This window comes from Salmo salar, chromosome 25 (genome assembly GCF_965601325.2).
Source record: "Salmo salar chromosome 25, fSalSal1, whole genome shotgun sequence".
NCBI lineage: Eukaryota > Metazoa > Chordata > Actinopteri > Salmoniformes > Salmonidae > Salmo > Salmo salar.
In genome coordinates, this window is record NC_138315.1 from 36,947,501 (window position 1) to 36,972,798 (window position 25,298).

At 43.6% G+C, this 25,298-nt stretch overlaps 1 protein-coding gene across 2 annotated transcripts in view; it reads left to right on the top strand.

Annotated features, from left to right (window-relative positions):
- The window catches only part of LOC106586671 (uncharacterized), a 127,395-nt gene that overhangs the window by 79,442 nt on the left and 22,655 nt on the right, over window positions 1-25,298 (top strand). The window contains exons 5-20 of one of the 2 annotated variants that reach the window (XM_014174188.3): window positions 19,782-19,916; window positions 20,036-20,080; window positions 20,220-20,336; window positions 20,619-20,687; window positions 21,487-21,522; window positions 21,703-21,756; window positions 21,882-21,917; window positions 22,009-22,050; window positions 22,198-22,269; window positions 22,394-22,438; window positions 22,570-22,617; window positions 22,741-22,776; window positions 23,276-23,320; window positions 23,440-23,503; window positions 23,738-23,860; window positions 24,098-24,247. In XM_014174188.3, the coding sequence (XP_014029663.2) occupies window positions 19,782-19,916; window positions 20,036-20,080; window positions 20,220-20,336; window positions 20,619-20,687; window positions 21,487-21,522; window positions 21,703-21,756; window positions 21,882-21,917; window positions 22,009-22,050; window positions 22,198-22,269; window positions 22,394-22,438; window positions 22,570-22,617; window positions 22,741-22,776; window positions 23,276-23,320; window positions 23,440-23,503; window positions 23,738-23,860; window positions 24,098-24,247 (1,117 nt within the window). The remainder of the gene's footprint in view (window positions 1-19,781; window positions 19,917-20,035; window positions 20,081-20,219; window positions 20,337-20,618; window positions 20,688-21,486; window positions 21,523-21,702; window positions 21,757-21,881; window positions 21,918-22,008; window positions 22,051-22,197; window positions 22,270-22,393; window positions 22,439-22,569; window positions 22,618-22,740; window positions 22,777-23,275; window positions 23,321-23,439; window positions 23,504-23,737; window positions 23,861-24,097; window positions 24,248-25,298) is intronic. The other variant, XM_014174189.3, reaches the window with a different exon arrangement.

The window sequence follows — 25,298 nt, forward strand, 5'->3', positions numbered from 1 at the left end:
CGAGACACTGTGGCTTGTAGGCCTCTCCAGGTCTCGCACCCACTGTGAAATTTGGTGGAGGATCGGTGATGATCTGGGGGTTGCCCTAGAGCAAACAAAAAACTATACATACCTTGGCCTAAACATCAGCACCATAGGTAACTTTTTTACATTTTAGTCATTTAGCAGACGCTCTTATCCAGAGCGACTTACAGTAGTGAATGCATACATTTCATACAATTTCATACATTTTTTTCTGTGCTGGCCCCCCGTGGGAATCGAACCCACAACCCTGGTGTTGCAAACACCATGCTCTACCAACTGCGCTACAGGGAAGGCTAACTTCCACAAAGCTGTGAACGATCTGAGTGACAAGGCAAGAAGGGACTTCTATGCCATCAAAAGGAACATAAAATTCGACATACCAATTAGGATTTGGCTAAAAATACTTGAATCAGTTATAGAACCCATTGCTCTTTATGGTTGTGAGGTCTGGGGTCTGCTCACCAAACAAAAATTCACAAAATGGGACAAACACCAAATTGAGACTCTGCATGCAGAATTCTGTAAAAATATCCTCCCGTGTACAATGTAAAACACCAAATAATGTTTGTGTGTTTGTGTGTGTGTGTGTGTGTGTGTGTGTGTATTTGTGTGTGTGTGTGTGTGTGTGTTTGTGTGTGTGTGTGTGTGTGTATTTGTGTGTGGGGGTTCGTGTGTGTTTCTCACACCTGTGCCTCTGGTTCTCATTACTGAGTGGTATAGTGGACTTTCTCACATTAGAGCAGCTTAGACCAGGCCTTTGATCAGTTAGGGGGTTAGTTTCTAACAGGGATCTGATCCTTCCTGATCTTGACTCTCACACAGCACAGCAAGATTCCTGACGGAATGTTGCGATCCCAATGACGCTGTCCTTAATTCCCCCAACACACTCCCACAGATGTCTGTTGAGTCACTTCACCTATGACTGCCAGTGATAGTAGGGGTTAGCTGAAGCATTTGGAGAGGAGTGACATGATACTGAATGGAATAATGTGTAGCTACTGTATGCAGCAACAGTAGCAGCAGGTTAACAGTACTTGTAGGCTTTTATTGAGGCTCTGCTTCAAGCAGACAGAACAGCTGCTAGAGTGAGAGACATGAGAGAGGGGAGAAGAGGCTGTTAAAAGTTCTGTCAGTAACCCATCGCACACACCTTTACAAACCCCTTAGCCTCATTCTCACTCCTCACCTCTGACATTGTGTGTTTAGTGCCATTCTGATGAAGTGAGATGCAATCTGATACTTGGAGACAGAAAACAGACCGTGGAATCCAGACTTGGATGGAAAGGTGTTTTACTGAACTTTAACAGTCTCTCTCTCTCTCTCCCTCTTTCTCTCTCTCTCTCTCTCTATTCCTTTTTCTTCCTCGTCTGTCTGTCTCTCTCCCTGTCTGTGTATCTGGTAATGAGATACTCCTGTCGCCACAGCAACCCTGGGCCTGTGTTTCTGGGTAGGGCTACAGAGAGACTAAAGACTTCAGTGTGTGTGTTTGGGGGAGGGGATCTGTTTTGGGACCATAGCATGTGTCACTGCAGTGGGCTTACAGAGTTACACACTAATCACAGCCAGGCCTGGTTTTCTCTCTATTACTCTACATTACTTGGCTCTCTCTAAACATGGACCAGAAGGGAAGCCTGACAGACTTATGGAATCACAGGAACTGTTGGGGTCTTGGAAACTGTTCTAGAATGTACCATTTTCTTTTAGAATATCAGTGTTCTCGCCGTTCTAGAACGTCTGAGTTTCCTAGAATGTCTGTAGTTCAGAGTGGTTACATTTCACTGCATTTCTAGAATGTGTGTGTGTGTCATGTATGTGCTGTTCTGGGCTGTGTAAGTAGAGAATGGATTGTGTTGTGGAATGTGGAGTGCCGTTGACCCTCGGGCGTGGTCCTTGGCTTCCTGTGTTGTTGTGGTGACTGCTGGCGTTTCCTGCATGGGGAACAGCACAGCGGATTGGGGCCGTGTTTTTGACTCAGCAAGAATATTAGACGCTGAGAAATGCTGAATCATGCCTACCATGCTGGTTTGGAAATGTCAGTGATGAAGTAGTCTTTCACGTTAGCCTCTTGCTTCATGCTTAATGCTAGATTCATTGGTGGTCTCTGTTTCCCTCTCTCTCTACCCACTCTCTTTCATCTCTCTAAGACACACATACAGCATGATGTTTTTTCCCCCTATGACATGGTGAGGTAACTGGGAATGTGTAACATTGTTCATTTGGAACCTTTACATCATCACATCACAAACCCAAGGTCAGCTATTGTCACCCTGTGTGTGTGTGTGTGTGTGTGTGTGTGTGTGTGTGTGTGTGTGTGTGTGTGTGTGTGTGTGTGTGTGTGTGTGTGTGTGTGTGTGTGTGTGTGTGTGTGTGTGTGTGTGTGTGTGTGTTGATATGCTGTATTATGTACAGTAAGTATTCTCTGTAAAGGCTGTGAAATGTGTCAAAACTTGAGTGGCACAGGGATTCTTTGTAGCATCATCACCTGGTTGGATCAGAAGATAAGATGTGGGATCACATGACCATGGTGGGGGTGTGGAAAATAGACATCTTTGTAGCAGTAACAGGAATGTAGACATTTATATCCTTTATTCGCTCTCTCTCTCTCTCTCTCTCTCTCGCTCTCGCTCTCTCTCTCTCGCTCTTTCTCTCGCTCTCGCTCTCTCTCAATTCAATTCAAAGGCTTTATTGGCATGGGAAACACATGTTAACATCGCCAAAGCAAGTGAAATAAACAATAAAATGAACAGTAAACATTACACTCACAGAAGTTCCAAAATAATAAAGGCATTTCAAATGTCATATTATGTATATATACAGTGTTGTAACGATGTGCAAATAGTTAAAATACAAAAGGGAAAATAAATAAACATAAATATGGGTTGTATTTACATTGATGTTTGTTCTTCACTAGTTGCCCTTTTCTTGTGGCAACAGGTCACAAATCTTGCTGATGTGATGGCACACTGTGGCATTTCACCCAGTAGATATGGGAGTTTATGAAAATTGGATTTGTTTTTGAATTCTTGTGGATCTGTGTAATCTGAGGGAAATATGTGTCTATATTGTCATACATTTTGCATGAGGTTAGGGGGGAAAGGGGGATACCTAGTCAGTTGTACAACTGAATGCATTCAACTGAAATGTGGAGCTCAGTGGAGCTCAGTTTCCATCTCATTTTGTGGGCAGTGTGCACATAGCCTGTCTTCTCTTGAGAGCCAGGTCTGCCTACGGTGGCCTTTCTCAATAGCAAGGCTATGCTCACTGAGTCTATACATAATCAAAGCTTTCCTTAAGTTTGGGTCAGTCACAGTGGTCAGGTATTCTGACACTTTGTACTCTCTGTTTGGGGCCAAGTAGTATTCTAGTTTACTCAGTTTTTTTGTTAATTCTTTCCAATGTGTCAACTAATTATCTTTTTGTTTTCTCATGATTTGGTTGGGTCTAATTGTGTTGCTGTCCTGGGGCTCTGTGTGGTGTGTTTGTGTTTGTGAACAGAGCCCCAGGACCAGCTTGCTTAGGGGACTCTTCTCCAGGTTCATCTCTCCGTAGGTGATGGCTTTGTTATGGAAGGTTTGGGAATCACTTCCTTTTAGGATTTTGATAACTAGCGGGTATCGGCCTAATTCTGCTCTGCATGCATTATTTGGTGTTTTACATTGTACACGGAGGATATTTTTGCAGAATTCTGCATGCAGAGTCTCAATTTGGTGTTTGTCCCATTTCGTGAATTCTTGGTTGGTGAGCGGACTCCAGACCTCACAACCATATAGGGCAATGGGTTCTATAACTTATTCAAGTATTTTTATCCAGATCCTTATTGGTATGTCAATTTATGTTCCTTTTGATGGCACAGAAGGCCCTTCTTGCCTTGTCCCTCAGCTCGTTCACAGCTTTGTGGAAGTTACCTGTGGCGCTGATGTTTAGGCCGAGGTATGTATAGTTTTTTGTTTGCTCTAGGGCAACGGTGTCTAGATAGAATTTTAATTTGTGGTCCTGGCGACTGAACTTTTCTGGAACACCATTACTTTTATCTAACTGAGATTTACTGTCAGTGCCCAGGTCTGACAGAATCTGTGCAGGAGATCTAGGTGCTGCTGTAGGCCCTACTTGGTTGGTGACAGAAGCACCAGATCATCAGCAAACAGTAGACATTTGACTTCCGATTCTAGTAGGGTGAGGCCGGGTGCTGCAGACTGTTCTAGTGCCCTCTCCAATTCGTTGATATATATGTTGAAGAGGGTGGGACTTAAGCTGCATTCCTGTCTCACACCCTGGCCCTGTGGAAAGAAATGTGTGTGTTTCTTGTCAATTTTAACCGCACACTTGTTGTTTGTGTACATGGATTTTATAATGTCGTATGTTTTCCCCCCCAATACCACTTTACATCAATTTGAATAGCAGACCCTCATGCTACATTTTTTTAAATCAACAAAGCATGAGAAGACATTGCCTTTGTTTTGGTTTGTTTGTTTGTCAATTAGGGTGTGCAGGATGAATACGTGGTCTGTCGTACGGTAATTTGGTAAAAAGCCAATTTGACATTTGCTCAGTACATTGTTTTCACTGAGGAAATGTACGAGTCTGCTGTTAATGATAATACAGAGGATTTTCCCAAGGTTGCTGTTGATGCATATCCCATGGTAATTATTGTGGTCAAATTTGTCTCCACTTTTGTGGATTGGGGTGATTAGTCCTTGGTTCCAAATATTGGGGAAGATGCCAGAGTTCAGGATGATGTTAAAGAGTTTAAGTATAGCCAATTGGAATTTGTTGTCTGTATATTTTATCATTTAATTTAGGATACCATCAACACCACAGGCCTTTTTGAGTTGGAGGGTTTGTATTTTTTCATTCAATGTAATTGGAGAACCCAGTGGGTTCTGGTAGTCTTTAATAGTTGATTCTAAGATTTGTATTTGATCATGTATATATTTTTTCTGTTTGTTCTCTCTCTCTCTCTCTCTCTCTCTCTCTCTCTCTCTCTCTCTCTCTCTCTCTCTCTCTCTCTCTCTCTCTGTCTCTCGCACTCTCTATCTCTGTCCATGTTTCTCTTTCTTTCACCCTCTATTTCTAAAAATGATTAGAATACCTGGAGGATGAGGCAAGAAAGAGAGAGAGAGAGCAAGAGATGGAAAAACAGAGCGTGGGGAGAATGGACAGAGGGATCTGACAAGGAGAGGAGTGATCGATAGTGACTGTGTGACAGTAATACCAGACAGAGAGAGAAATAAGTAGAAAGGAGATTTGGATTGAGATGAGGATGGGTTGAGAGTTGAAGAAAGCCAATCAGCAGGTCAGGTCATAAACCACTGATCCAAAATGAAAATCTTCCATCCATGATGTCATCATCACCATCGCTCAATTTTTTTCCACTCTTCCTTTTTTTCTTTTGATTTGGATCCTGATTGACGACTGGTCATGTCCCCATTAACCCTGATCTCTCATGAGTGTCTTACTTGAGGCGGAGGGAGATGAGAGGATAGAGAGAAAGAGAAAATAGAAAAAGACAGAGGAGTAATCATCAGGGTGAAGGGAAGTGGATATCTCTGTCCTTCTGAATTTTTTGTTATATCCATAACCAACCTCCATAACCAGCCTCCATAACCAGCCTTCAGAGGAGGCTGAGAGAGCAAAGCCCAAAAGACTAAAGGTCTCAAATACACACACATGCACGCACATGCACACACACACACGCACACACATGTATATGCACACACAGCCTTAAAATATCAATGGCGTTTCAAAAGGAAAGGAGAGAGGATGTTTGAAGAGCAGACATCCTCAGATGAATTTTTCAGATTCTGTGTTTATGCAGGTGCACTGGTTTGTGAGACTGAATGTGTGTCAATGTTTTCTCTCTCTCTCTCTCTTTGTCTTTCCTTCTTTCTCTCTCTCTTTCTTCCCTTCTCCCTTCATCTCTCCATCTTTGGCCCTTCCTCTGACATCTGTAAAGTATGACTGAGGGCAGACACCTTTCCACCTGTAAGTAATTGTAGAGCCATGAGTCTGTGTGCGATATGCATGTGTGCTTGTGTTGGGCAGTGTGTCAGGGTTTAAATGAGCAATTTAGGTGTGTATGTATTAAGCCACAGTGGGTCTATAAACATGTTCAATGCACACGGGACATTCCTAGACCCTACACTCTTTCTACTGTAAACTTAAGCTGCTCTCAAACTCCTCTGTGTTGGAACCAGCCCAAAGCTCAGAGCAGGTTGGACTGCTCACTCTAGAACTTTTCTCTCGTGTTTAGAATGCAGTTCAGATGGTTCTCTCTCTCTCTACCCACACACACACACACACACACACACACACACACACACACACACACACACACACACACACACACACAGACAGCTTTCTCCTCCCTCTGCTGGAGGAGTATCCATGGCCCTGCTACAGTATGTAAAGAGGTCGACCCAGGACTGATATCATATCCATTCTCTCTCTATTTGTGGAGAAGCTGTGTGCCAGGGAGCTGGGCCTCTGATAAAACAGCTGACAGAACTAGGTCAGAAAATCAGGAGGAGAATTGAGAGAGAAGGAGAAGATGAGTTACATACCCACTAGACAAAAACTGGTTGAATCAACATTGTTTCCACGTCATTTCAAACCCCAAAAAGCAATGTGATGATGTTGAATCAATGTGGAAAACTCATTGGATTTGCAAAAAGTCATCAACCTAAGGGCATTTTATCATTTTTTCACCAAACTTTTAACCTAAATCCAATGACATGGTGACATTATGTTGTTAATTTCACATTGAATTCACATTAGTAAATGTAAATGTAAATAAAAACTAGACGTTGAGCTGACTTCTGTGCCCAGTGCCTGATAGGAAAACAGAGATTTATAATTAAGAAATAGATAGGAGAGGAACGAAAGAAAGAAAGAAAGAAAGAAAGAAAGAAAGAAAGAAAGAAAGAAAGAAAGAAAGAAAGAAAGAAAGAAAGAAAGAAAGAAAGAAAGAAGAAAGAAAGAAAGAAAGAAAGAAAGAAAGAAAGAAAGAAAGAAAGAAAGAAAGAAAGAAAGAAAGAAGAGTGGAGTTGAATGTGAAAGATTACATTTAGCGGAGGGTGGACAGAGTACAATAGAGTAGGAGTGAGGTGAAGGGGTTCATTTGCTTCAGATATTGTGGTGTTTGTTCAGGTCCCCTGTGATTTACTATTGTTTTGGTTAAGATATCCTCCCCTGATTCTTAAACACACACACACACACAATTACACACACCCTGTACCCATATCTCCCCTTCCCCTCCTTTATCAGCTTCACATGAAGAATGGCATTTATCAGCTCTGGCTTTTAGCCATGCAGAAACATACAGCCCAGTGCATTCCATAGCACTGCACTAGACCGTTGTCTCTTATATATACACAACACACACACACAACACACACAACACACACACACAACAAACACACAACACTAGACATGTACTGTAGGTCTTTGGGGACTTACAGTGCCTTCAGAAATAATTCATACCCCTTTACTTTGTCTACATTGTGTTGTATTACAGCCTGAATTTAAAGTTAAGCCTAAATAAGTTCAGGAGTAAAAATCTGCTTAACATGTCACATACTAAATTACATGGGCTCACTCTGTGTGCAGTAATAGTGTTTAACATGATTTTTGAATGACCGCCTCATGATGTCTGTACCCCACACATACAATAAATAATCTGTAAGGTCCCTCAGTCGAGAAGTGAATTTCAAACACATATTCAACCACAAAGACCAGGAAGGTTTTCCAATGCCTCACAAAGAAGGGCACCTATTGGTAGATAGGTAAACACTTTTTTTTTAAAGCAGACATTGAATTTTCCTTTGAGCATGGTGTAGTTATTAATTACACTTTGCATGGCGTATCAATACACCCAGTCATTACAAAGATACAGGCGTCCTTCCTAGCTCAGTTGCCGGGGAGGAAGGAAACCACTCAGGGATTTACGCATGATTCCAATGGTGATTTTAAAACAGTTAAAGAGTTCACAAAGGTGATTCTAACATGTATTGACTCAGAGGTGTGAATACTTATGTAATTGAGATATTTCTGTAAAAAAAAAAAAATGTTTTCACTTTGTCATTATGGGGTATTGTGTGTGTAGATGGGTGACAAAAACAATCTATTTAATCCATTTTGAATTCAGGGTGTAACACAACAGAATTGTGCACAAGCAAGATGGCGCCATCAGAGAGGGTCTTCTTGCTTCTAGTCCTTAGGAAACTATGCAGTATTTGTTTTTTTATGTATTATTTCTTACATTGTTAGCCCAGAAAATCTTGAATGTTATTACATACAGCCGGGAAGAACTATCGAATATCAGAGCGACGTCAACTTACCAACATTACGACCAGGAATACGACTTTCGCGAAGCGGATGCTTTGTTCGAACCAAGGCATTCGAACTGTTTCCAGAGGCTGACCCAAAACAATGTCACCACACAAGAGGTAGATAGAGCGGTCTTCTGGTCAGACTTCGGAGGCGCGCACACCACCCACCGCTTCCGAGTATTTTACTCGCTAATGTCCAGTCTCTAGATAACAAGGTAGACGAAATTAGGGCTAGGGTTGCTTTCCAGAGAGACATCCGGGATTGTAACATACTCTGTTTCACGGAAACATGGCTCTCTGGGAAAATGCTGTCAGAGTCGGTACAGCTGCCGGGATTCTTTGTGAGTCGCGCCGACAGGAATAAGCATCTCTCAGGGAAGAAGAAGGGCGGGGGTGTATGATTCATGATTAAACTGGAGGCTGCATTTATTGTAGCTGGGGATTTTAACAAAGCAAATTTGAGAATAAGGCTACCTAAATTCTATCAGCATATCGATTGTAGTACCCGGGCTGGCAAAACACTGGATCACTGCTACTCTAACTTCCGCGATACATACAAGGCCCTCCCCCGCCCTCCGTTCAGCAAATCTGACCACGACTCCATTTTTATTCTCCCCTCCTATAGACAGAAACTCAAACAGGATGTACCAGTGACTAGGACCATTCAACGCTGGTCTGACCAATCGGAATCCACGCTTCAAGATTGTTTTGATCACGCGGACTGGGACATGTTCTGCGTAGCCTAAGAGAATAATATAGATTTAAACGCTGATTCAGTGAGTGAGTTTATAAGGAAGTGCATACTGTAGGAGATGTTGTTCCCAGTGTGACTATTAAAACCTACCCTAACCAGAAACCGTGGATAGATGGCGGCATTTGCGCAAAACTGAAAGCGCAAACTATTTAACCATGGAAAGATGACGTGGGAATATGGCACGAATACAAACAGTGTATTTATTCCCTCCGCAAGGCAATCAAACAAGCGAAATGTCAATATAGGGATAAAGTGGAGTAGCAATTCAAAGGCTCAGACACGAGACGTATGTGGCAGTATCTACAGGCAATCACAGACTACAAAAAGAAAACCAGCCATGTCACAGACACCGATGTCTTGCTTCCAGACAAACTGAACACCTTCTTTGCCCGCTTTGAGGATAATACAGTGCCACCAAGGACTGCGCCCCCCCCCCCCCCCCCCCCCCCCTCCTTCTCCGTGGCCGACGTGAGTGAGACATTTAAATGTGTTAACCCTTGCAGGGCTGCCGGCCCAGACGGCAACCATAGCCGTGTCCTCAGAGCATGCGCAGACCAGCTGGCTGGTGTGTTTATGGACATATTCAATCTCTCCCTATCCCAGTCTGCTGTCCCCACATGCTTCAAGATGGCCACCATTGTTCCTGTACCCAAGAAGGCAAAGGTAATTGAACTGAATGACTATTGCCCTGTAGCACTCACTTCTGTCATCATAAAGTGCTTTGAGAGACTAGTCAAGGATCATATCATCTTCACCTTACCTGTCACCCTAGACCCACTTCAGTTTGCATACCGCCCCAATAGGTTCACAGACAATGCAATCGCCATCACACTGCACACTGCCCTATCCCATCTGGACAAGAAGAATACCTATGTAAGAATGCTGTTCATTGACTACAGCTCAGCATTTAACACCATAGTACCCTCCAAGCTCATCATTAAGCTTGAGGCCCTGGGTTTCAACCCTGCCCTGTGCGATTGGGTCCTGAACTTCCTGACGGGCCGTCCCCAGGTGGTGAAGGTAGGAAACAACACCTCTACTACGCTGATCCTCAACACAGGGGCCCCACAAGGGTGCGTGCTCAGCCCCATCCTGTGCTCCCTATTCACCCATGACTGCGTGGCCATGCACACCTCCAACTCGATCATGAAGTTTGCAGACGACACAACAGTAGTAGGCTTGATCACCAACAACGACGAGACAGCATATAGGGAGGAGGTGAGGGCCCTCGGAGTGTGGTATCAGGAAAACAACCTCTCACTCAATGTCAACAAAACAAAGGAGATGATCGTGGACTTCAGGAAACAGCAGAGGGAGCACCCCCCTATTCACATCGACGGGACAGCAGTGGAGAAGGTGGGAAGTTTCAAGTTCCTCGGCATACACATCACGGACAAACTGAAATGGTCCACCCACACAGACAGTGTGTTGAAGAAGGCGGATTGTTAAGTGTTATTAAAGAAGCTGAAGAAATTTGGCTTGTCACCTAAAACCTTCACAAACTTCTACAGATGCACAATTGAGAGCATCCTGTCAGGCTGTATCACCACCTGGTACGGCAACTGCACCGCCCACAACCGCAGGGCTCTCCAGAGGGTGGTGCGGTCTGCACAACACATCACCGGGGGCAAACTACCTGCCCTCCAGGACACCAACTGCACCTGATGTCACAGAAAGGCCAAAAAGATAATCAAGGACAACAACCACCCAAGCCACTGCCTGTTCACCCCGCTACCATCCAGAAGGTGAGGTCAGTACAGGTGCATCAAAGCTGGGACTGAGAGACTGAAAAATAGTTTATATCTCAAGGCCATCAGACTGTTAAACAGCCATCACTAACACAGAGAGTCTGCTGCCTACATACAGACTTGAAATCATTGGCCACTCTAACAAATGGATCACTAGTCACTTTATTAATGCCACTTTAATAATGATGTTAACATATCTTGCACTACTCATCTCAGATGTATATACTGTATTTTATGCCATCTATTGCATCTCGTCTATGCCGGTCGGTCATGGCCCATCCATGTATTTATATTCTTATTTCTTCCCTTTACTTAGATTTGTGTGTATTATGTAGTTGTTGTGGAATTGTTAGATTACTTGTAAGATATTGCTGCACTGTCGGAACTAGAAGCACAAGCATTTCGCTACACTCGCAATAACATCTGCCAACCATGTGTATGTGACCAATAAAATGTTATTTGATTTGAAATGTGAAAGTCAAGGGGCATGAATACTTTCTGAAGACACTATAGAGGAAAATTCCCACATGCTATCCCATCCATCATATTCTGGTCGTATCCTCCCATTGGGCAGTGTAGATTTTCTCACTCACTGTGAATTATATAGCAGACCATAAGGTATTCAGACTGTATCATTTATCATTGAAGAAAATAATAGATTTAATAGATTACAATTATGAACATATACAGTTGAAGTCGGAAGTTTACATATACTTAGGTTGGAGTCATTAAAACTCGTTTTTCAACCACTCCTCAAATTTCTTGTTAACAAACTATGGTTTTGGCAAGTATGTTAGGACATCTACTTTGTGCATGACACAAGTCATTTTTCCAACAATTGTTTACAGACAGATTGTTTCACTCATAATTCACTATGTCACAATTCGAGTGGGTCAGAAGTTTACATACACTAAGTTGACTGTGCCTTTAAAAAGCTTGGAAAATTCCCGAAAATGATGTCATGGCTTTAGAAGCTTCTGATAGGCTAATTGACGTCGTTTGAGTCAATTAGAGGTGTGCCTGTAGATGTATTTCAAGGCCTACCTTCAAACTCAGTGCCTCTTTGCTTGACATCATGGGAAAATCAAAAGAAATCAACCAAGACCTCAGAAAAATAATTAGAGACCTCCACAAGTCTGGTTCATCCTTGGGAGCAATTTCCAAACGCCTGAAGGTACCACGTTCATCTGTACAAACAATAGTACGCAAGTATAAACACAATGGGACCACTCAACCATCAAACCGCTCAGGAAGGAGACGCGTTCTGTTTCCTAGAGATGAACGTACTTTGGTGTGAAAAGTGCAAATCAATCCCAGAGTAACAGCAAAGGACCTTGTGAAGATTCTGGAGGAAACAGGTACAAAAGTATCTATATCCACAGTAATACGAGTCCTATATCGACAACCTGAAAGGCTGCTCAGCAAGCAAAAAGCCACTGCTCCAAAACCGCCATAAAAAAGCCAGACTACGGTTTGCAACTGCACATGGGGACAAAGATCGTACTTTTTGGAGAAATGTCCTCTGGTCTGATGAAACAAAAATAGAACTGTTTGGCCGTAATGACCATCATTATGTTTGGAGGAAAAAGGGGGAGGCTTGCAAGCCGAAGAACACCATCCCAACCGTGAAGCACGGGGGTGGCAGCATCATGTTGTGGTGGTGCTTTGCTGCAGGAGGGACTGGTGCACTTAACAAAATAGATGGTATCATGAGGAGGGGAAATTATGTGGATATTCTGAAGCAACATCGCAAGACATCAATCAGAAAGTTAAAGCATGGTTGCAAATGGGTCTTCCAAATGGACAGTGACCCCAAGCATACTTCCAAAGTTGTGGCAAAATTGCTTAAGGACAACAAAGCCAAGGTATTGGAGTGGCCATCACAAAGCCCTGACCTCAATCCTATAGAAAATTTGTGGGCAGAACTGAAAAAGCGTGTGCAAGCAAGGAGGCCTACAAACCTGACTCCGTTACACCCGTTCTGTCAGGAGGAATGGGCCAAAATTCACCGAACTTATTGTGGGAAGCTTGTGGAAGGCTACCCGAAACGTTTGACCCAAGTTAAACAATTTAAAGGCAATGCTACCAAATACTAATTGAGTGTATGTAAACTTCTGACCCACTGGGAATGTGATGAAAGAAATAAAAGCTTAAATAAAACATTCTCTCTACTATTATTCTGACATTTCTGACTTTTATTCTTAAAATAAAGTGGTGAACCTAACTGACCTTAGACGGGGAATTTTTACTAGGATTAAATGTCAGGAATTGTGAAAAAATGAGTTTATATGTATTTGTCTAAGGTGTATGTCAACTTCTGAGTTCAACTGTATATGATAGAGTATTTCGTGTGTGTGTGTGTGTGTGTGTGTGTGTGTGTGTGTGTGTGTGTGTGTGTGTGTGTGTGTGTGTGTGTGTGTGTGTGCGTGCAGGTAAAATCTTCCCTCAGACATAACATTCCAGGGATTTCTGTGTGTCAACTATTGTAAGACATCTGTGTCCATCCACCTGGAGAGGGGTCGGAATGGGATGACCCCAGCAGTATAAATGCCAAGAGTGATTGAGATATACATCACTAGCAGTGTAGGCTGGAATGAATGAAACAGAGTCAAACGTGTGGTTTCCATATGTTTGATGTGTTTGATACCGTTCCATTAATACCATTCCAAACATTACAATTAGCCCATCCTCCTATAGCTCCTCCTAACAGCCTCCTCTGATCAACAGTCCTGTTCCAGGGACGAGGGTCCAGCAGCCATGTTGTTTTGACAGGACGGGCTGTCTGTCTAGGCACTCATTGGGAACAGCTGTTGATGTTGGGACGGACCAAAACTCCACTGTTTAAAACAACTGTTCTACCCTAAAACCTACTCAACCCAAACACCTCCCACCCAAGAATGCATACCAAGCATTATACTGCCCTTAACTAGGGCTCAAATCAAATCAAACGTTGTCACAGGCTTCAGGTGTAGACTAACATTGAAATGCTTACTTATGGGCCCATAACACAAGGAATAAATACACAATGAGCAACGTTAACTTGGCTATATACACGGGTTACCAGTACCGAGTTGACGTGCAGGGGTACGAGGTACTTGAGGTATAGTATGTATATATAGGGAGGGATAAAGTGACTAGGCAACAGAAAATATAATAAACAGTGGCAGCAACGTATGTGATGAGTCAAAAGAGTTGGTGCAAAAAGGGTCAATGCAGAGTCTGGGTAGCTATTTGGTTAACTATTTAGCAGTCTTATGGTTTGGGGGTAGAAGCTGTTTAGGGTCCTGTTGGTTCCAGAATTGACATCGAATGCCAAGCAGTTGCCATACCAAGCGGTGATGCAGCTAGTCAAGATGCTCTCGATGGTGCAGCTGTAGAACTTTTTGAAGATCTGAGGGCCCATGACAAATCTTTTCAGCCTCCTGAGGGGGAAGAGGTATTGTCGTGCCATCTTCACGACTGTGTTGGTTTGTATGGACCATGATAATTCTTTAGTGATGTTGACACCTAGGAACTTATTTTCCGCTCCACTACAGTTCCGTCAATGTCGATGGGGGCGTGATTGGCCCTCTGTTTCCTGTAGTCCAAGATCAACTCCTTTGTCTTGCTGGCGTTAGGGCAGAGGTTGTTGTCCTGGCACCACAATGCTATGTCTCTGACCTCCTCCATATAGGCTGTATCATCGTCACGGTGATCAGACCAACCACCGTTGTGTCGTCAGCAAACGGCCACGCAGTCGTAGGTGAACTGGGAGTACAGGAGGAGACTAATCACGCCCGTGTTGAGGTATTACAGACTGGGTCAGGGAGAGGTTGAAAATGTCATTAAAGACACGTGCCAGCTGGTCAGCGCATACTCTGAGTACGCATCCTGGTAATTAATCTGGCCCCGCGGCCTTGTGAATGTTCATCTGTTTAAAGGTCTTACTCACATTGGCTATGGAGAGCGAGATAGCACAGACATCCGGAACAGTTGGTGCACTCATGCATGGTTCAGTGTTGCTTGCCTAGCATTTAGCTAGTCTGGTAGGGTCACGTCACTGGGTAGTTAGCGGCTGGGTTTCCCTTTTCTTTGTAATCCGTTATAGTTTGCGATCCGTTATAGTAAGATTTGATCTTAGTCCTGTATTGACGTATTGCCTGTTTGATGGCTCCTTGGAGGTTGTAGCGGGATTCCTTATAATCGTCCAGATTAGTGTCCCACTCCTTGAAAGTGGCAGCTCTAGTCTTTAGCTCAGTGCAAATGTTTTCTGTAATCAATGGCTTCTGGTTGGGATATGTACGTACGGTCACTGTGGGGTCGCCGATGCACTTATTAATGAAGCTGTTGACTGAGGTGGTAAACTCCTCAATGTTATTGGATGAATCCCTGAACATATTCCAGTCTGTGCTAGTGAAATATTCCTGTAGTTTAGCATCCGGATCATCAGACCACTTCCCTATTGAGCGCGTCACTGGTACTTCCTGTTTGAGTTTTTGCTTCGGAGGATAGAGTTATGGTCAGATATGCCAAAGGGAGGGCGAGAGAGAGCCTTGTATGCCTTTCTGTGTGTTGAGTGGAGGTGATATAGAATTTTGTCTCCCTCGCCCTCCCTTTGGCACAGATGACATGGTGGTATAAATGAGGTAAAACGGATTTTAGTTTCCCTGCATTAAAATCACCAGCCACAAGAAGTGCCGCCTCTGGATGTGCATTTTCTTGTTTACTTATGGACCTATACAGCTCGTTGAGTGCGGTCTAAGTGCCAGCATCGGTTTGTGGTGGTAAATAGACAGCTACAAAAAATATAGATAAACTCTCTTGGTAAATAGTATGGTCTACAGCTTATCATGAGGTATTCTAACTCAAGCGAGCAAAAACTCGAGACTTTCTTAACATTAGAGATCGCGCACCAGCTGTTGTTAACAAAGAGACACACCCCTCCCCCCTCATTTTACCTGAGGCTGCCGACCCGTCTACAGTTCTTCAGGTCCTGTTAATAGGATAGTCTCAAATGGAGCTCATCCAGTTTGGTCTCTAGTGACCGTACATTCGCCAACAGAACGGAGTGTAGAGGCGGTTTATTTGCACGCCCCGTCGCTTCCTCTTTCGAGTCCTGGGGATTAAGGCCTGGTCCAGAGTAAGCACAACTTCTAGAACTGCCAACTCGTTGAAGTAGAATTTGTCATCCAAATCGAGATTAGTGATCGCTGTTCTACCTCCAGAAGCTGTTTTCGGTCATAGAAAATGATTATGTAAGATCAGCGTGAAAAAACACACAAAACACACAGGATTGGTCAGGAGCCTGTATAACTCACATTGGTAAGCCATTGCCAAAAGCCATTGCTGAAATGCATACACATGCATCGATGGCACAAACATGCACACAAACACACACACACACACACACAAACTTCCCCCTCTCAAGCGCAAACTTGGTGGTCAGATACAGTACGGACTCTGATCCACAATAAGTTAAAGTGAGCCACTCTATCACTCTGTATAATAGGGGGGTTTGTCTGCCTTGTTGTCTGACTCTGTTTTTTATTTCCTCTTATTACTATGGTTCCCCCACCTCCAGCCCTAAACAAATTTGTGCAAATCATTTGAGAGAAATAAGCTTTTTGTGCGTATGGAAAATTTCTAGGATCTTTTGTTTCAGCTTATGAAACATGGGACCAACACTTTACATGTTTACATGCGTTTATAAACGCTTTACATGCGTTTATATTTTTGTTCAGTGTACAGTATTTCAACCATCCTCATCACTACAGATATGGGCCTTCTCACACTCTCTTTTCCTTCCCTATCCAACCCTGAGCTCTTTCTCTTTCTACACACAGAGTATCTTAATCACAACGGTATATTTAGTTGGTAGATTAGACTTTGTGAAGTTTCAAACAGCCAATAACCAAAACACGCTGGCCTGAATAACGCTCTGATTTGCCTTTTATCTCTGACATGAAATGGGATCGCATTTTGAACACTTCATTGATGTTCTGATTTAAACAGGCATCAGTCTGTCTCTTATGGCCATAAGTTGATACCACAAAGTCATAACCAAGGTTTTGGGTCTTTCCAGTTCTCTCTGAAGTTATGCTTGGCAGTTTAAATTAGACTGCTGGCATAGGCAAGGATATGTAGCAGAGGAGGCTGGTGGGAGGAGCTCATTGTAATGGCTGGAATGGAATCAATGGAACGGAGTCAAACACATTGTTTCCATGTGTTTCATGTGTTTGGTACAATTCCATTGAATCCATTCCAGCCATTACACTGAGCCGTCTTCATATAGCTCCTTCCACCAGCCTCCTGTGATATGTAATCTATGCATCTATATACAGTGCATTTGGAAAGTATTCAGACCCCTTCACTTTTTCCACATTTTGTTACGTTACATCCTTATTCTAAAATGGATTAAATTATTTTTTTCCCACATTAACCTACACACAATACAGCCATAATGACAAAGTGAAAATAGGTTTTTAGAATACCTGGTTTACATAAGTATTCAGACCCTTTGCTATGAGACTCGCAATTGAGCTCAGGTGCATCATGTTTCCATTGATCCTCCTTGAGATGTTTCTACAACTTGATTGAAATCCACCTTTGGTAAATTCAATTGATTGGACATGATTTGGAAAGGCACACACACCTGTCTATATAAGATCCCACAGTTGACAGTGCATGTCAGAGCAAAAACCAAGCCATGAGGTTGAAGGAATTGTCCATAAAGCTCTGAGACAAGATTGTGTCGAGGCAAAGATCTGGGGAAAGGTACTAAAACATTTCTGCAGTATTGAAGGACCCCAAGAACACAGTGGCCTCCATCAATCTTAAATGGAAGAAGAGCACTCAGGACCTCAGACTGGGGCGAAGGTTCACCTTCCAACAGGAAAACAACCCTAAGCACACAGCCAAGACAACGCAGGAGTGGCTTCGGGACAAATCTCTGAAAATCCTTGAGCGGCCCAGCCAGAGCCCAGACTTCAACCCTATCAAACATCTCTGGAGAGACCTGAAAATGGCTGTGCAGCAACGCTCCCCATCCAACCTGACAGAGCTTGAGAGGATCTGCAGAGAAGAATGAGAGAAACTCCACAAAAATTTGCCAAGCTTGTAGCGTCATACCCAATAAGTCTCGAGGCTGTAATCACTGCCGAAGGTACTTCAACAATGTACTGAGAAAAAGGGTCTGAATACTTATGTAAATGTCATTTTTCATTTTTTATTCTTTATAAATTTGCAACAATTTATAAAAACCTATTTTTGCTTTGTCATTACAGGGTATTGTGTGTAGATTGATGATGATTTTTTTTTAAATACATTTTAGAATAAGGCTGTGATGTAACAAAATGTGGAAAAAGTCAAATGGTCTGAATACTTTCCGAATGCAGTGTATGTCACAGAGCTGGAATCCGTGCCTTATATTCTGACCTACCTTATTAAATAACCAGAATTTGGAAACGGTTTATTGATTAAGTCTTAAGCTACCTGACTTCCTTGAATTCCTTTCAACTCCTAAGTGTTTGTTCCTTTCACCGTGCTCGGGAAGGGGTGTGTCCACCAGAGCTGTGGTCAGGAGCGCCAATTATCATGTTCGTATTCCCCTGCTCAGATGTTGCATGCATCAACCAGTGGTTGCGTGTTATGTCATCAACTGTGCCATTGGGCACCAGATTGCTATAACATATGTTGTGGTTAGCTGATACGTAAAATATCTATCCAGGCGGTGTAAGATCAGGCATGCGTCAGCAACGTCTGAGCAGAGGAACACGAGGGTAATGTGTGTGCGGGGTAGTGCAATTGTTAAATCCCAAGGGAGAGACAAATGTGTACCCTGGTTTATTTGTGCTTAATGCAAGGTTCTACACAATAATAATAATAATAATAATAATAATAATAGTAATAATAATAATAATTGTGATGTATATATTTATGTTAATTGAGAAATTGTTACCTGAATATAATGATTGTGATTTCATGTGGAAAGCATTGGTTTGTAATTGGTGCTAATGGTATGTTCCAGTTGGGAGGTAGACCAATGCCAGCCAGGGAGGCTATAAAATACATTCTGTCTAGGCCAACAGTGTTCTAGCAGGGATTATTTAGGTCTTCTTCAGAGCTGTGTTTTAGTAATTGATTACTTTCAGTTAATCCGAGTTTATGTTTCTAGTCAAATGTCTACGTCCTGTTGCAAATAGATTTACACAGTGTACATTTTTTTTGCGCCTTATTCCCACTTTGCTGATAAAAGCTTTCACCCTTAGTCCATGGGCCAGAGGGACAAATTTCACGTATTTGTCCTCTTTGTGGTGGCAAAGACCCGGTTTCCACTAGATCGCACAGCCACATGTAAACATTTGCTATGTCGTAAACATGTTTTTTGTCTTAATTTAAGGTTAGGGTTAGGCATAAGGTTAGCAGTGTGGTTAAGGTAAAGGTTAAGTTTAAAATGACATTTTAAGAAGAGAAATTGTAAGAATAAGCATGGTTTTTGACTTTGTGGCTGTGGTAACTAGTGACGACCGGACTACCTGGGCTGTTGAATCCATCTATCTGCTTCCTCACTGTTCCCCCAGTCTGAACACTGTTTCTCCACCTAGACTTTTAGTAATGCCTGGAGTCTCACCCCCACTGCAACAAGTTTAGCTGCAGTAGATGTTCATATCATTTTTACAGCCAACTCATTATGTAGAAGAAGTTGCATTGTTGTGGTGCTTTAACCTCTATTCAATACTAAACCCCCAGTTACCTGCCTGTAAGACAGAGTGAATGGAGTTTCTATGTTATTTTTAGAGCATCAACAGGTGAGTTTAAACACTCTTTTCATCACATACACATTTGAATGTTAATGTCTCCATCCCCCAATGTGTTTCTTGCCTCTCCTCTGTCTTTTGATGAACATGTCTGTCCTCTGTCTGTTGATGAAAATGTCTCTCTCTTCCTCAGGGCCAGCCTGGTCTTCTTGGTTCTCAGGGCCCCCAGGGGCCTCCAGGACGTCTAGGGGACCCAGGAGTCCAGGGAGTCCAGGGAGTGAAGGGCGACAGGGGCAGAGGAGGCTTCATCGGCCCCAAGGGTGCTGTGGTGAGGAACACTGACTGGAGAATTATTCTCTAGAGATCTCAGACACCGGCCTAGTAGTGTCTACTCATCGAGTTTTGGTATGGACTTATATAAAGGGAGTGTTTTTCCTTTCTCCGCAGGGGATGACTGGTGTTCCTGGGTTTTCCGGGTTGGATGGTATTCCTGTAAGATGTTTCTCTCCAAAAACAGATAAATAACAGACACACATGCCAAAAAAAACATCTGCTGTTGTTTGGTTTATACTTTAAGAACTGTACTGATGTTGTTAAGGATACTCATGAACTCCTCCATGTCATCATCCAGGGCCACCCAGGACAGGCTGGGCCTCGTGGGAAACCTGGAGCAGACGGGTGCAACGGAACACACGGAGACTCAGGGTCGCCAGGGCAACCAGGCTACGATGGCCAGCCCGGGTATAATGTACGTATGATCCCAGTTGATGTCACCAGAGATGTTTGTAGAGAAAGAATCAAGGTTTCCACCTTGTAGCCTGAGATATTGATTAACTTTCTTTCTTTATATTTTCTCTTTTAATTGTGTACCCATTCCCCCCTCTCACTCTCTCTCTCGCTCTCTCTCCGTCTCTCTCTCTCCGTCTCTCTCTCTCTCTCTCTCTCTCTCTCTCTCTCTCTCTCTCTCTCCGTCTCTCTCTCCGTCTCTCTCTCTCTCTCTCTCTCCGTCTCTCTCCGTCTCTCTCCACAGGGTCAGGCAGGCAGGAAGGGACAGAAGGGAGACACTCTGGAGCTGAGTGTGTTCATGGAGCGCTTCAGGGTGAGAGGAGAGGGCTGGAGGACTGTGGAATAGATCTGATATAGTATTACATACAGTAGTATCACCTCTGTCAGAGCGCTGTCAGAGCGCTGTATGACCTCTGTGTCCATTGTAAAGGCTGTTTGAAATGGTACATCATGTCAGTTGGGCCAATAACCAAAATGTCGCTGGATAAAATCCCCGAGCCGATAAGGTGACAAATCTGTTGATGTGCCCTTGAGCAAGGCACTTAACTCTAATTTACTCCAGGGGCGCTGTACTACTATGGCCAACCCTGTAAAACAGCACATTTCACTGCACCTATCCAGTGTATGTGACTGCTTTTCGCATGGCACTGACTGGTAAGACGCTTCAGGAGTGTGGTCACATGTACGTGCTAGCAAGGCAGAAGTCCCGGGAGGAAATGGTACTCGCTAAGCAAGCAGTGTGACATCCTTTACACTGGTGCCGTAACCCTGATCTACAGTTGCGCTCAGCTCAACGCTGGGGTCGCTGTTGAGTAAGTTTGAGGGGTGATTGTAGCACATGGGGATGTGTGCAACTTCCTCCTTAGCCTGAAGTGTCATCACTTGCTCCAGTGAATAGCTAGCTTTTCATGTGGCGCCGACTGGTAAGTCGCTTCAGGTGGGCGGTCACGTGTGCTAGCAAGGCAGAGGTCCTGAGTTTGCGCCAGGTATGGGCCGAATCAGGAGGAAGTGGTACTCGCTAAGCAAGCAGCGTGACGTCCTTTACACACACATGATGTACTCTTGTATTCTACAAACAAACAACCTCTTCTCTCTGTGTGACTTTTCTAAAGGGAGATTCAGGGCAGCCCGGATATCCTGGATTAGTTGTGAGTATATTTACATTGACTGCTGCTACTCGCGCATGTGACAAATAACATTTGATTTGATTATGACGCCGCCGCCTTTCCCTGTCACTTTAACGTTATTGTATAAGATAGCCAGCATATTATACTATTGATATACTACATGTTATAAATTGCATTGTATTCTGACGTTCTCTCTCTCAGGGTCCTCAGGGTTACCCAGGTCAGTCTGGCTACAGAGGACTCCCGGGACCACAGGTTAGTGGTGTGTGTGTGTTTTGTGTGTGCATGCGTGTGAATGCGTTGCTGTACCTTATACCGTATACAACCTTCTGTGACATACTCTGTAGAAGATACCTAATCATTCTTCTGGTTTGTCTCAGGGCCCACAGGGGTATCCTGGTCTTCCTGGTCCAAAGGTAAGGTGTATGTTTCATCTCTCGCGCATGGCTAGTGAATGAGATAAACGTAATTCTAAGGATGTTTTAACCTGGTGTGTTTTCTGCTCAGGGCACCATGACCAAAGTGTTGAAAGGGGTCAAAGGAGAACCTGTGAGTGGCTACAGGCACTTTAATTCGATTTTTATATCGTTTCTACTGCCCAGCACTTCATGTGTTTGACTATAAAAAATAATGATTGTCAATGCTGTCCTCATCTCTGCTGTAATTTTCTTACTGCACTTCCCTCTCTGGCCACAGGGTGACGCTGGAAAGCCTGGTCCCCAAGGGAACTCCACCCATTCCCAGACCGGTCCATTTACTGGACCCAATGTCAGTACAGCTCCACACTCCACTTTAATATGTTCAAAAACATACAATTAATATGGATGTTTTCCCAGTGATTTTGATTGTGTGTTGACTGAATCACTCTAATGCTGTTCTGCTCTGACTCCAGGGCATAAAGGGTGAGAAAGGGTTGAAAGGTGATACTGGTCCTGAGGTAAGTGACCTCTCTTCTCCTGTGGTCTTTATAACACCGTGCTCCATCCTAACATGTGTAGTCACAATGGGACATGTTAGCACTGTAGATTATTGTTGACTAACTCATCTCTGTTATTTGTTTCTTATCAGGCTGACAACAAAGGAGAGACTGGTGTTATAGGGATGCCTGGACAACGGGTTAGTATCATATAAATATTATACATACATTATACTGTATGCATTGCACATAAACATATTAACCTGCCCCTGTCACTGCTTGTGACATACTGACCTGTTGAATGTTTATGTGTGTTCTTTAAGGGCATCCCTGGTCTGGATGGAGAGCAAGGACTGAGGGTATGAGTGTGTAGCCAAACAATGCCAAGACCTCTATATAATTCAGTGGAGGCTGCTGAGGGTAGGATGGCTCATAATAATGGCTGGAATGGAGTAAATGGAACGGTATCAAACAAAGTCATTTGATTCCATTCACTCCGTTCCAGCCATAACAGACAGTTCCAGATATTATTATGAACCGTCCTTCCCTCATCAGACTCCACTTATATAATTACACTAGAATGTTTTGGTCTTTGCATAGGTTTGTATGGGCCAATAGAGGTGTTGCAGTTGCATCTTTTTTCCTCTTGGTGGTGCTGTTGAACACTTTGTCTAACTATCCCCCTTCCCTCCCCCTCTATTCATATTCCTCTCTCTCTCTCTCTCTCTCTCTCTCTCTCTCTCTCTCTCTCTCTGTCTCTCTCTCTCTCTCTCTCTCTCTCTCTCTCTCTCTCTCTCTCTCCCTCCCTCCCTCCCTCCTGCTTCCTCTCTTCCTCCCTTCCTATCTCTCTGTCTCCAGGGGGACCTGGGAGAACCAGGACTGAGGGGCAGAGATGGTCAAAAGGTGGTCCTACAGTTAATACTCACATCACAGTTTTGAGCTTTGAGAGACACTAGTCATTGAAATCCTTACACACAGAAACGATATAGTAGGTTTTAACAGATGGGTGTTGTGGCTTTTAGGGTGCCAGAGGAGAACCAGGGGAGCTGATTTATCATGATGGTCCCTCAGGAGGGCGGGACAGAGGTATGATTAACCAATCAAATCATCAATCACTTTCAATCAACGAGTCAATTTCCATTCAAGTCAATTAGCTACACTCTCAACAAGTCTATCAATATACAGTATCGTCTTACTCCAGGTAGTCAACCTTTCATTGAATATGGGAGTTTTTATATTATGTTCCTTACTGTTATATTGTTATAACATTGATTGTTATATAGATATTGATTGGTGTCCATTTTGGGATTGGGGTGGGAGGTGTAGTTGGTCCCCCTGGTCCTCCTGGACAGCTGGGTCCCCAGGGCCAGAGGGGTCTGCAGGGGGAGAAAGGTCTTCCAGGTCGCCCTGGACCTCCTGCCAGGAAGGATCATGATCAACAAGGTCAGTGCCAAACCCTCACTTATCCAGTCAGTGATCCGTAGTGTTACTTAGCTAGTAGATTGGTCTATTGCACTTACTGTAATGTTAGAATAACAATTTTTAAAACTCTATTGTTAACAAGTCTTAAAACAAGATGATGTATGGTGTAGTTGTGTTTTGTGTTTTTCAAACGTTTGGTTTCCTCAGTAATCATTCATTCATTCTCTCCTATCTCCCTCATCTTCTATGTTCCAACAGTGGTGGATCTGTGGGGTCCGTTCGGAGAGCCGGGGGTAAAGGGAGAGATGGGTGCACCTGGAGAGCTAGGTATCCCTGCCCTCAGCCCCGGACCCCCAGGTATCAATGGCCTGCCTGGGCTCGGGGGCCCACCCGGACCACCAGGATCATGTGAGTGTGGACATGAAAGAGATTCATTTTGATATTTTATTAAAATGTTGTATAGGGTGATATTTAAAGTACAGTGGGGGGGGGGGGGGGGGGGGGAGTATTTGATCCCCTGCTGATTTTGTACGTTTGCCCACTGATAAAGAAAGGATCAGTCTATAATTTTAATGGTAGGTTTATTTGAACAGTGAGAGACAGAATAACAACAAAAATATGCTGAAAAACGCATGTCAAAAATGTTATAAAATGATTTGCATTTTAATGAGGGAAATAAGTATTTGACCCCCTCTCAATCAGAAAGATTTCTGGCTCCCAGGTGTCTTTTATACAGGTATCGAGCTGAGATTAGGAGCACACTCTTAAAGGGAGTGCTCCTAACCGCAGCTTGTTACCTGTAAAAAAGACACCTGTCCACAGAAGCAATCAATCAATCAGATTCCAAACTCTCCACCATGTCCAAGACCAAAGAGCTCTCCAAGGATGTCAGGGACAAGATTGTAGACCTACACAAGGCTGGAATGGGCTACAAGACCATCGTCAAGCAGCTTGGTGAGAAGGTGACGACATTTGGTGTGATAATTCGCAAATGGAAGAAACACAAAAGAACTGTCAATATCCCTCGGCCTGGGGCTCCATGCAAGATCTCACCTCGTGGAGTTGCAATGATCATGAGAACGGTGAGGAATCAGCCCAGAACTACACGGGAGGATCTTGTCAATGATCTCAAGGCAGCTGGGACCACAGTCACCAAGAAAACAATTGGTAACACACTACGCCGTGAAGGACTGAAATCCTGCAGCGCCCGCAAGGTCCCCCTGCTCAAGAATACATATACATGCCCATCTGAAGTTTGCCAATGAACATCTGAATGACTCAGAGGACAACTGGTGAAAGTGTTGTGGTCAGATGAGACCAAAATGGAGCTCTTTGACATCAACTCAACTCGCCGTGTTTGGAGGAGGAGGAATTCTGCCTATGACCCCAAGAACACCATCTCCACCGTCAAACATGGAGGTGGAAACATTATGCTTTGGGGGTGTTTTTCTGCTAAGGG